Genomic DNA, 13,607 nt, shown 5'->3' with positions numbered 1-13,607 from the left:
AACATGGGTGGACGTGTATAACAAATCCACAACTGACGAAAAATATAACGCCTTTTTTGATCGTATTCACTGTATTTTTGACGTATCCTTCCCGAAAATAATAATAAAAAATAATACAAAAAACACTAAAAAATGGGTGACACCAGAAGTTAGGGAACTCAGCAAAATAAAAAGACGTTTACTGAAAAACTCCCAACAAACAGGAAATACTACACTAAATAAAACACTAAATAAAGTATTTATGAATCAATACAAAAGAAAATTACGTAATATTAGACAAGGTTACTACACAAACAAAATACAAATAACAAAACAAAAACATTGTGGAAGGTAGTTAATCAAAATACACGAAGGGGAAATAAACGTACACAAAACAATATTAGTCTTTACGTCAATCAGATACAGATCACGAATCCTGACCAAATAGCAGAAATATTTAATGATTACTTTATCCATATTGCAGATAAATTAACGAATAAGACGCAAGATAGCGAAAAGGCTATTGAACTATTAAGAGATTTTAAACCTAGGACATGCAAAACTATGTTCCTCATGCCGATAATAGAACATGAGGTATTTTATTAAATAAATAGATTAAACCCAAATAAAGCTACAAGCGACGAAATTCCAATTGAAATAATCAAGCAGAACAGCCAGAATTTAGTACCTATACTCACATACCTATTTAATGAAAGTCTCAATACAGGAAAATATCCAACAAAATTAAAAGAAGCTAAAATAAAACCAATCTTTAAACAGGGAGACAGAACATTGATACAAAATTACAGACCGATATCACTCTTACACCCAATAAATAAAATATTTGAGAAACTAATTAAAAAGAGACTAATAAATTTCTTGAACAAACAGCAGATACTATGCCATGAACAACACGGTTTTGTAACTGGAAAAAACACAACTACGGCAACATATACGCTTATAAAAAACATACTAAAAGGGCTAAATGATAAAATACTAATCTTAGGCGTTTTCTATGATTTAAGCAAAGCTTTCGATCTAGTTAACCACAAAATACTCTTACGAAAACTTGAGCATTATGGCATAAGGGGGAAAGTGCTACAGCTGATGGAAACCTATTTACAGGGGAGAACGCAAGCAGTTGAAGTCTCCCACATACAAAATGGGAATGTAAAAACATATTTATCAAACCCAAGACAAGTCCGCAACGGCGTGCCTCAGGGCTCAATATTAGGTCCAATCCTATTTCTACTGTATATAAATGATTTTCCTGGAATATTGAAGAATTTTGAAGTAATTTTATATGCAGATGACACAAGCGTAATTGTAGAGGGTAAAACCGTAAGTGAGCTAAGGAACAACACATGTAGAGTATTGGATCAAGCCAAAAAATGGTTCGAAAGTAACTGCTTATGCATAAACAACACAAAAACAAAATACCTACTTTTTCACACAAAACAAAACACGAAAATAAAAGAAACCAAAAATAAATTGACCAATCTAAAATTAGATTTCACCCATGAAATTAAATTTTTAGGATTACATATAAATGAAAATCTAACTTGGGAAACCCACGTTAAAGAAATAATAGTAAAATTAAATTCCAGACTTTATGCACTCAGGATACTAAAAGAAACGTTAAATACTAAAGCTTTGATCCAAGTATACTACGGGCTTATACACCCCATACTAAATTACGGCATCATTTTCTGGGGCAAATCTTCAAGCAGCAAAGCAGTCTTCATGAAACAGAAGCAAGCAATACGGATAATATTTGGTCTACACATGAGAACATCATGCAAAGAAAAATTTAAACAGCACCACATCCTTACCCTACCATCTATTTATGTATATGAAACTGCAATCTATGCAGCTAAACTGAAATATGGAACCCAAATAAATCACGTATATAATACCAGACAACAAAATGAAAGAAGACAATATTTTACAAAACTAACATTAGTACAGGAAGGCCCAAGCCATATGGGAGTACAAATTTACAATAAGCTGCCCAGAGAAATAAAAAATGAAGAAAATATAAATGTTTTTAAAAAGAAACTCAAGAGATTCCTGGTGGATAAAGTATATTACAGCGTAGCAGATTATCTTTACAATAATGTATATTAAATAGTAGTAACATATTTCTTTTTCTAAGTGTATTTACTGTAAGAAAGAGGACTGTCTGAACCCTCCAAATACCAAATGTATCTTGGTTTCAAATGGAGTAAATAAATACAATACAATACAATACACAACTGACACTCGGTTATATTTCGATTTCTAGAAAAAAAAATGAAGTACACAATTTTGTAGAGAAACGAAGAGCTGGATAATTCTATATAATATAGAACAGGAATAAAATCCCTTATTATTCTCAGGATTGGAATCCCTGAGCCAGCCGTCCTGATTGAAGATTATTTAATTTCTCTCATATACTGGGATGGTACGTAAAGTTTAGAAGCCAGAGAGAGAAAAAAAAAAGCTTTATTAATTTAAAAAGAAATAAAAAATAAAAAGTAGTTCTTATTTTGGAAGAACTGAAATATAGGAAATGGATGTTTTAAGTTCTCAAGTTGCCAATTTGCTTTCGTGCAATCGATTTTACGATGAAAGGGCCTTTGTAACGCATGAAAATTGTACTGCACGTCATATACTCCACTAGATACGCAAGGATTCGGAGTTCCACGATCTAATTGTCGTTTGTGTTGAGAAGATAGATGTGTATCTTTAGTAATTTTCTTCTTTAAGTGAAACATTTCCGATTTGTTTTAACTGACATATGGAGAAAGACTTTTCATTATTTGTGTACTAATACGCGTGTATATACTACAGAAACAAAGGGAAAGTAGTCGCATTATTTTTCTTTCCAGACTAGCTGAAATGCCTTTCTTTAAACGGGGAGAATTCGATTCACGGAAAATAACTCCCTTACGATATCGAAAGTGTGGTAAGTGGCAAATTATCGAAAGTGTGGTAATAAAATTTCATAAGACATTCTATTTTCAGCATAAATTTTGAATCCTATTCTTCCTTAGGATACGCCCTTCAACCAAAGTTACGTGATAAAATCCCAGTTTGAGGTAGGTACTGTGTTTAGAAACTCATTACAAATTGTTCAACTGTTTCCCGTGACGTGATTACAAACAACAGGCAACGTCGATTTAAACGTGAAGTGAGTAATTATAGAACACGCCCTCCTTTTCCTCTTAAAACGAAAATTCTTAAAAAACGGGTAGAGACTCCTTACTTATAATGAGGAGTTTATATACTGACTTTCACCTCCCTACCTTGATGGACTTACAAGGTATTGAAGATTTTTCTACAATTGGAATCCGTTTTACTTCCATTAGGAGGCGCCCTTTAACCAAAATAACATACAACCGTAATAAGAACCCAGCTCAAAGTAGGTGCTAACTATGTTTAAAAATTAATTTCAAACTGTTCAATTGTTTTTCCGTGATGTGATCAGAAACAATACCCAACATCGCTTTCAATGTCAGGAAAAAAATATAGAAAATGCCCACTTTCTCATCTTAAAACGGAAATTCTCAAAAACGCTGGGACATGAATCCACTTTATTTCTATTGACAAGTTTATATATATTAAGTTTCATCTTCCTAACTCGACAGGATTGTAAGATACTCAAAAATTTCGCAGTTTTGACCTCCGCTCTCCTTTTAGAATATCCACTTTAATCGAAGTAAAATAAACTCAGTACGAGATACGTGATAACTACATCCAAAAATTCACTTCAAACGCTTTAGCCGTTTTCTCGTGATGCGATCATAAAAAATATCCTTTTTAATTTTGTATGGTATTCTGGTCTTCTTGTGATCTCTTGATAAATACATAATTTAAGAAAATTCTGAAACTAAGTGTACTAAGATTATAAAAATTAGTTATAAACACATTAAGGTTATTTTAATCCAAGTTTTGAAGTATATTTTTGGAAGTGAGTTTTTTTTTTCTTTTTCTTTTTTTTTTTTTTTTTGATTTTACTTCCTTCCTACCGAAAACCTTGAGGAAAATTCCAACAAACCTGACTGCAAGCCACCTACAGGATATATAGTGCTTATGCAAGAAGGGTAACTTTTAAAATATTACATTTAATTTTTTTACAAGCTCTGTACTTGTATACGAATTACACAAAATGATCCTTTCTGATGTTTATCATATTTTTATGTGTGAATGTGATCACCTTAGTAACAGACGCATCTACGAATTCTCGCGGGTATATTGCCAATTAATTCAGATCATTTCTGGTATTTGAAATATCAACTGTATGATTCTGTATGAGACTCATATAGCTACTATTCGATTCTTCAAAATATCTGCATGATTAACAAGGAAAACATAGCTTACAGTTAGTAACGCATTAAAATAAAATAAAATAAAAATGGAGAGCACTTACCTTCTGGGACTTCTTTCTTTTGCAATGCTTTTCTTCGTACAGCTTCGTACTTCTTGAGAAACTTCCAGAAATCATCACATTCCTGTGTGCCGACTTGAATTAAATCGTCTTTGGTAAAAAACATTTTATTAAACTCATATTTATAATTTTCAAAACTAAAATCTTTATCGCTGTCAGTTTTACTCTGCACATCCTCACGCTTGTCAGGTCTATCACTGGAGCTAGCTCCTATCTCCTTATAGCTATGACTTCTCCTTGAATATGATTCAGATGAATATTTGAACCTTTTATGAGAATCTCTTTCTCTTGAATCTTCTGGTGATCGACGATCATAGGACCGTTTTCGTGTTTCGTCTCTTTCGCGTTCTTTATATCGATAAGAACACATTCTCCTCCTAAAAGATATGAATGGCTATAAGGGCAACGAAAAAGGTATATCTTGAAGGAAGAAGAATATATCTACAAGTAAACAAGTAATAAACGAACAGAAAGTACACTGGAGGAAACTTATTTCTTTTTTTGAAGAAAAGGATCAAATCATACTCAAAACTCACATGCCTTCAGTGAATTTCTGAAGGAATTTGAGCTCAACAATTGAAATAATAATCATAAACTGTATTTTATGCATTTATGAGGAGTACAGACAAGTTTCGGGTTGATTCTCTAACATGCCAGTAGATGTCAGTACATAGTTGTACGCACAATCACAGAGAGTAACGACCTTCATATGTCAGTGTGCTCATAGATATTGTTTTATGTATATTGAGAGCTCTACAACAGGTTCTACTCTGACCACGTACGTTATTAAGCCTGCTATTTCACCATGGACATCACGTTGGAATTACATGCTGTAAACTTGCTGCATCGTATGAAATATCATAGAGACGTTTGACTTGATTCGGTAGCTTATGAGGATGCTGCAATGAGTCACGTGAGGTGTTCTGAGAGGCATACACGCTTCAGCCACGGATGAATTTCACTGGAAGAAACAAGATATCAGTATGGCCTTCAATGAGTTCAATCCCCGAAAAAGTAGAAACAATCCGCAACTTGTACACGGCGATCGTTGGAGAACAATCCAAAACGTTGCTGCTAACGTCGGTGTGTCATTTGGAGTAATGCTGGCAATCCTCACTTATGACTTGAACATGCGGCGTGTTGCTGCCAACTTCGTCCTTACGGTGCTGACTCAACAGTGGCCTAAATCAGCGAAGAACTTCGTACGCGTGCCGTGGATGATCCATTCTTCATGACTAGAGACCGGATGTTAAAAACCTGTAAAATAGGCACTAAAATCTAACTCGAAATAATGAAGATAAATACTCAATACCATTAAAAAATAGGTTCAGGTCATAGATAATGTTCAAAGAATATAGAAACATACCTGTTTATTAATATCTTCTTTTATTGTACATATAAAAACGAAGCTTATTATACATTCATACATACTGGGTGAACCTAAAAGATCTGCACATACTTCGAGAGGTGATTCGTGATATCAAAAGAAGACCTGTTGCATGATGCATATCAAAAGAAGGCAAAAAGTCCTGTTGCATGTTGTGGAATTCTGCGTCGTGTACGAGTGATAGGGGTGCCGCCTTAAATTGAAAATCGTATCCTGACAATTGGAACAAGACATAAAAGTATGCACATACTTCGGGAGGTGTTTCCTGACATTCTTGAGGACTTTTTGTCTTCTTTACATGTCACGAATCATCTGTCGAAGTATGTGTACGATTTTCGATTCCAAGTTGGCACCTCTGTCACTCGTACACGACGAGGAATTCGACAACATGCAACAGGATTTTTTGTCTTCTTTTCATGTCATGAATCACCTCCCAACGTATGTGCACACCTATCTGTTCCGTTCCAATTGTCAAGATTTGATTTTCGATTCCAAGTTGGCACCACTGTCACTCGTACACGACACAGAATTCGACAAAATACAAGAGGACTTTTTGTCTTCTTTTGATGTCATTAATCACCTCCCAAAGTATATGCACATCTTTGAAGTTCACCCTGTATGTACAGTACATTGTAACGTAACACGTGCTTGTATTTACAAACACTTATTATACGTACATATGGGTCTTTATTTATGTTGTATAAATTATATATTTTCCCAATGAAGGCTTATTTTAAAGAAAACGCATAAAATAGGCAACATTAGGCACTAAAGCAATTATTTAGGCAGTAAAGGTCGAAATAGGCAAAATAAAATTGGCTTAAATCGAAACTATAACCCCTCACATAAACTTTGAAACGTTATTTTTGATCATATCTTTAATATTAAAGAATAGGCATTTTGCCTAACATCCGGTCTCTACTCATGACTCAGCTTCCATTGAAGTTCTTCCACCCTTGAAATGCGCGTGCTATTCAACATACTTGGCACAATTTGTTACAGCATTGCCGAAACCTTACCGAATCATATCAAATGCCTCTGTAAGAGATTTGCTCAATTTAACGCATAATTGCATGCCCATTTTTGTTGCGATAGAAAATTCTGGCTTCAGGGTGTCTACGAACATTACAGGAAATAATTTTCTAAAAAAATTAATTATTCAAAAAGTTAAACTAAAGTATCATTTAATCGTTTAAAAGCTTGTCCTTTTCCATTATTACTTTTTCATAAAACAACACGATTTTATTTAGATATATTTTCTACTTGTAAGTTTTATATAATACATTTTCAGACAAATAAACCCACAAAAACTTTTATTTCATCTTTTGTACAGACATACTTTGTAATTTAGCGTGATTTTCATTTGACAATTAACGACTCAATCAAAACCACCCGGCTGTGGCTTCGTTCGTTAAAACATAGAGCAATTAAACCTAGAAAGTAGTGAAGTTTGTAGGTTCCTGATGTAGTCAATTGTTTCAGCATGAAGCAGGAGTTTCTTGGTGTAGATTACGTCATTATGAAATATTTTTTTCTGATATACTATTAACCTTTGATATCCTCTTCTACCGTAGATTTTCTCAGAAAAAAAAAATTCGCAGATCGTTAGGATGATTCGAACAACCGTTCTTGGGTTTATCATTTTCGTTTTTTTCACGCTGCTTACCATTCGACTATTCTATCAGTAAGCGCTTTTCTTTCCTTGCTAGTTCATGCAGAAGGATCGGACAGAAGTGTGAAATTCGTGTTTTACTAAAGCTATTTTCAAAAGTTTACTTCATATACTCGTATATGCAAATTCATGTTATGATGTTATTATTACAATACTGCAGTATCGTGTAGGATAATTTTATAGCAGAAAAAGGATGTTAAAGAATTCAAGAAAGAATGTTAAAATGTTAAGTTCGGATGATCCCCATGGTTGGAAATTATATTTTGGATTCATACAGGAACATGCATTACATTAAGTTGTACAATATGAAGACAATATGATGTAGATACATCAGTTTGACAGAATTAAACAAATAAAGGTACAATTAAACAAATGAATTTGTACCCACAGAGGATTTGGAGTGTAAAACTAAGTTTAAATCGGTTGTTTACTCCTTAAATTAATATATGAAATCACAACCGTCAGAAGGTTGTCTCAATATATGGACAATGGATTGTCCAAGCACAGCACACAACAGCTAGGACGTGGTACAGCCACCAGTAAAAGTATCTCCCCCTCTCTAAGTGTTCCAATCCCATTACTTGGGGTCCAGATAATTTGCAGTTGTGAGAACGCCTGGACAGATGCAGCCCAACTTACACGTAACTCTTCTCGGTACTGACAGCAGTTGATAGCACTGAGTCAGGTCTTTATGCAAGGAAAATTGTGAGTACATGACGCACGAAACATTTCTCCATTCTGAGATGAATCTATGGTTCAGAGCGTGTTGTCCAATGAACACCATATATTATTCTCAATATTGCTGAGTATGTAATGTATTATATCGTTATATACTGTATGTTCAGAGAAAGAACTCTGACCACACATGCATCAGAAAATGCTTGAAAGTAGATGAAAATATCAAATCTAGAACAGCTGCTGGAAATAAGTTTGTAAATCATTGTCTCTATTGATAGAACTTCTACAATTCTCCTCTTTCTAACATCTTTTTCTTTCTACAGAAAAGATCTTGCTCGTCACACTAAGTATGCATTGAAATTGAAACATTTCAAAAAGATTTGAACCCGGGTCTACCGAATAGAAGTTCAATACGCTAACCACTTACCTACTGCGACACTTCAGCTTCCACTCAAACTATTACCTAGTTAAAATCGTTTCATGTAAGACTATACATAAGATACTAATACTCATATAAGGAAACGTTGCTTATGTGAGTGTCACAATAACTTACTCGAGATTTTCTTCTTTAACCCCAAAACAAGTTATATAGACGTTCCTCAATGAGGAAAATATCATGAAACGTTCTTCAAGTTGAGGCTACGTCATCGTTTTCAGCGATGGTCCCGAAGAAGAAAAGACGGCAGAAATTATTTTCACATTCTTTGAATTATATCAAGACATGTAGAAATAGAAGGTTCTATGTTTATCTTCCATAAGTACCAGTATATTTTCTTATCTTCGTACGAGGAATTTGTGGCGAAGTGTAAAACAGGAAACTCCACTTACAGCAACCCGGATTCGAATCTCGTCGTGGCAATTATTTTTTTTATTGGAAGATATTATTTACGTAATTGATATTGTAATTCTGTTATTCTTTTATTATTATTATTATTATTATTATTATTATTATTATTATTATTATTATTATTATTATTATTAAGACAAAAGACGGAAAGAAGTTATATAATCGAAGCTATTCATAGGAATACGAAAGATATATGTCAGATGTTCTTAGGTTTACACATGAATATTACTACGTGTATAGATTTACAAATAGAATTATCATTTTATGACAAGAAATGGAGTATAAATATTTGTTGGCTGGTAGCAGTAATGCATTTTGTTTCGCCCTTCTTCTAGGTAGAAATGTGAGGTGACATCTTAAATGTAGGGATGGGCACGAGTGGAGCTAACACTCGACTCGACTCGAAGCTCAGTTCGAATTAAACTCAAGTTTCGAGTCGGCTCAAAGGTAATTTTCTCGAGTCGAGTTCCGAAGCCGAGTCATTGTTTTTGAGGTCAAGTTTCGAGTCGAGTTGAGTTAGATAAATGGCTCGCTCGTTTTGAAATCATTGCCTGATTAGACTGAAAAGCGAGTCACGAGAAATGTACGCAGTAATATAGAATACTTTTAGTGTTGTTCACGAGATGAGGCACTACTAACATCTCGTCTCGTCTTGATAACGAGAAGACAATTGATTTTTATAATGAGTCAGCCTCAAATATCGTGACTACCAATATAAGTATATACTGTTCTTATCATCAAGACTGAAACCTGCACGATCTAATCTTTGAGCCCAAGCAGAAGACAAGTCCGGGTACTGATGTCAACCGACTCGGCTTGGTTCAAGTGAGAAAACAGCTCGAGCGGCTCAATAGAGTCCATGGCTGGAGCGGCTCTATTGGAACAAGTTCATCGGCTTGGTTCGATTCGGCTCAACTGAGCCGATGACTCAAACCGACTTCTTGGGGTGAACCATCAGGTTGAGAGAGCCATCGGCTCGGTTGAGTGGGCTGTTGGCTTGACTCACTTCTCGGTTCGGTGAGCCGCTCGAGCCGTTAAAAACCCCAAAACCGGGTCAAGCAGTTTTGAACATGTTTGGCTGGCGCCCTGTTAACTTTTAACAATTTTTAGCCCGAGTCCGAATATTTGCTACTCGGGAACGATGTAGACTTCTCGACGACCGAGGTCGGTAGTCAACTACTTTTATTATTTAGATACAAACTGTCTATCTTTCATGATTATACAACGTGTAATAATAATAATAATCATAAGTAGTAGTAATAGTAGTGGTATATTGATAATTATATTGTCTATGTAGGGTACTTGAAGAGAGCACGTGAAAATACACACAGGATTGATCTCGATGTGGTTCGTTTTAGATCGATTCCACTCGAAACTCGACCTAAATTCGAGTCGAGTTACAAGAAACGTTTCCAGCCCAGTTCTCGAGTCAGCTCAAATACGTCTGTTTCGAGTCGAGTCGAGTTTCAAAGAAAACTCGCTGGTGCCCATCCCTACTTAACCCTTTAATTGGCAAGCATTAATAGGATTACCATTAAAATATTTAGTTTTGCTCTTATGGTTGAACCATGTCTTCCTGATCATAATTTCGTAATTTTTAAAATATTTTTGTACAGGATACTTATTTCAAAAAATACAGGATACTTATTACAAAGCAACATTGCCATAAAATAGGTATTTTGTGTTGCTAGTGACAAGGGACATATGCGAAACGTGAAAGCTAGATATTTGTGAAAATTGGTATCCTGAGTAATCGTAAAGAGCTAATCATCGTGGTGATATTCACTCGGTGCGGAAATTGTTTACCCTCTACATGTAATACATATATCAAGCAGTGACCGGGAGAGGATGTGCCAACTTATACCCCAAAAACGAAGAAAATAAAAAATGTATGCAGGTAACCTGATACCCACCGGAGGGGGACACGCGACCAAGAACACGACAGTAGTGTCACACAAACAGTGTTGCCATTCCGACACAAACTTATAGGTTTTTAAATAGAACGTGTATCATTTCATGGCAGTAAAACAATTGGCATAAAACGTGAAAGAAAATAAGCAAAAAAGTGGTATCAGTGTTGCCAAATAAGGAAGATATGGGCTCTGAAGTTGATGAATTATGGGGCCCGTACAATGAAACGAACTACTGTATAACAAGACTGCAGAAGGGCCAAATGTGCAGTAGGGAGTAAACCACAGCATGCACAGAATCCAATGACTAATGGGCTTGATACGTCATGTCTAGTGTGCGCCTAGGGCGAGAAATGTGCGTATTTTGTCATACTATCTGTGGCTTTTCTGTTGTATGTATTGGAGTATTATATTAAAATATTTTGCACCTGTATATTACTGGTAATCTGAATATAGTGTGTTTCATCTTCATCGTTGTCTCACATGCTAACAATACGTTCCCTATACTCTTGACTGACACCTATCATAGTTCATTAATCATTGCGAATCGATTCTGACGTACTTTCTTGTCACAGATTTGCTACCTTTCGTGCCGCAACTTTTCTGTACTCTTCTCAGGCGCTACGCCTTAGTTTCTGTAGTTTGGAAGGCATCATAGTGTTTCAACCTCAAGACAGTTCGTTTTATAACTCTCGGGAACGGTTCGAGATATCGATTCTACATAAACGCCATTGGAGTTGCTGCGCTTCAGGAAGACTTGTTGTGCACATTTCCACACAACGTCTCATGGAACTTCTTTTTACGGCAACTCTACCATGTGCCTGTTTTAGGTGAATCCTGTATCAAGCTCGTTAGTCACTGGATGATGTGTATGCTGTAGTTTACTTTCTACTGTACATTTGGTCCTTGTGCAGTCGTCTTCTTGTACACTGTTAATTTCTCTGTACGGACCCCATAATTTCTCAACTTTACATTTTCATATCTCCCTTATTTAGCAACAATGATAACCTACATTTTGCTTATTTTCTTTCACGTTTTACGCCAATTGTCTTAATACCATAAAATGGTGTATGTTCTATCTGAAAATACATAAATTTGTATTGGGATGGCACACTGTTTATGTGACACTACTGCCGTGTTCTTAAGTCATGCGTCCCGCTCTCCTAGGTATCAGCTTATCTGCATACATTTTCCATATTTTGCCTTATTCTGGAGTTTTTGGTGTATAACTCGCCACAGTTATCTGGTCACTGTTTGGTACATGTATTATACATAGAGGGTAAACAAGGGATTTCCGCATCAAGTGATTATCACCACGATGATTAGCGATCTACAATGTCAGGGTACCAATTTTCATAAATATCTAGCTGTCACGGTTTGCAAACGTCCCTTGTGAGCAGCATTGCTCTTATATGGTGAGATATCATAAGAATACTTTCATTAATTGGCAGCAGTTTCGTTGAAATATCTTTCTACAGAGAAAGAAACTATAGATAAAAAAGAACTGAAAAAAGAACTTTCGCGGAACGTAGGAGATAAAGCTTCTGCAATACTAAGTTTGTCTGTCCCCTGTTTACGAAGATTAGAAATATCTAAACAAGCCACCCGCAAATCTTGTATATGAATATTATATGAAATCAATAATGTCAATTAAATGATCACTGAAGTTATAATTTGTGCAGATAACGCAATAGAATGCGATGTTGCTTGAGAGTAATTCTGCCAAATAAAGGGTTAAATAGGATCCTTCTTGTGACTAGAGTTCGATTGCTATTTGCAATTTGTGCACAGGTAGGAACAATTCCAGAATTCCTAGGAAACAACAACACATTTTTGGCTCACACTAACAATAAGGGTTATCCTTATGCATTCTTCAATTGTTGGCTGAACATGTTACGTTCCCAGAGAGTACGAATGAAGGTTGATACGGATGACGTAATTTTGTGTTTGCATTTTACCTGTGAAGGAAGTCGTCTCAACTCTAAAACCCAGAAATTGAATATTTTTTCATGTTAGTATACATCAAAAGTATCAATATTGCAAATAAAAAAATCTTAATTTCCTCTGCGGGAATGGAACCTGCGACCCTAACGTTGTGAAACTAACGATTAAGCTACTACTCTGAGATATCACTGTTCTGGGAGAAGGAAAAAATTGAATGTGCAGTGAATTTAGTAAATTACACACTTTTACGATTCCAATGTGATAATTATGAAACTTGTTGATTTCAGTCATGATAAAATAGTAGTGTTATGTAAGAAAAAAATAGTCCAGAGAATTCAACTTTAAATTGAAAAACAAAGACATACAAACACGTAAGGACAAGAAGTGGAAAGTGGCCTTTAAGAGGGCTTCAAACCCTTGACAGGTATAGTGTCGTTCCGTGAGGAAGCGAGCGGGGCCACGGCCCCGGGCGCGCAAGTAAGGGAGCGCAACATTCGGAAGGAAAAAGAAAAGGAGGAAAAGTAATAAAAGTTCTCAAAATACAAGAGTTTATTTTTGAAAATTTTCTTACGCCAATCATAATAGCAATTCGCGGCTTTTCTTGCGACCTCCTATGTGCGGGGGTGCCATCGTATGTTCTCGCCTCGGGCTCTGACTTTTCATGGCACGGCACTGGACAGGCACTCATCTTGACTCTAACCTGGTGTTTCAGGGCACTGGATTATTTCTTTAAAAGTTAACTAATTTAACGAACCTTCCTC

General features: G+C 35.5%; 1 protein-coding gene across 1 annotated transcript in view; it reads right to left on the bottom strand.

Annotated features, from left to right (window-relative positions):
- The window catches only part of LOC145666498 (putative ATP-dependent RNA helicase DHX34), a 127,982-nt gene that overhangs the window by 103,142 nt on the left and 11,233 nt on the right, over positions 1–13,607 (bottom strand). Inside the window, exon 2 of the mRNA XM_081733764.1 lies at positions 4,391–4,785. Within this exon, the coding sequence (XP_081589890.1) occupies positions 4,391–4,778 (388 nt within the window). The 5' untranslated portion in view covers positions 4,779–4,785. The remainder of the gene's footprint in view (positions 1–4,390; positions 4,786–13,607) is intronic.

The sequence above is a fragment of the Thermobia domestica genome, chromosome 12 (genome assembly GCF_964235325.1).
Source record: "Thermobia domestica chromosome 12, izTheDome1.hap1.1, whole genome shotgun sequence".
Lineage (NCBI taxonomy): Eukaryota > Metazoa > Arthropoda > Insecta > Zygentoma > Lepismatidae > Thermobia > Thermobia domestica.
This window is presented reverse-complemented; position numbering and strand designations above follow the sequence as displayed.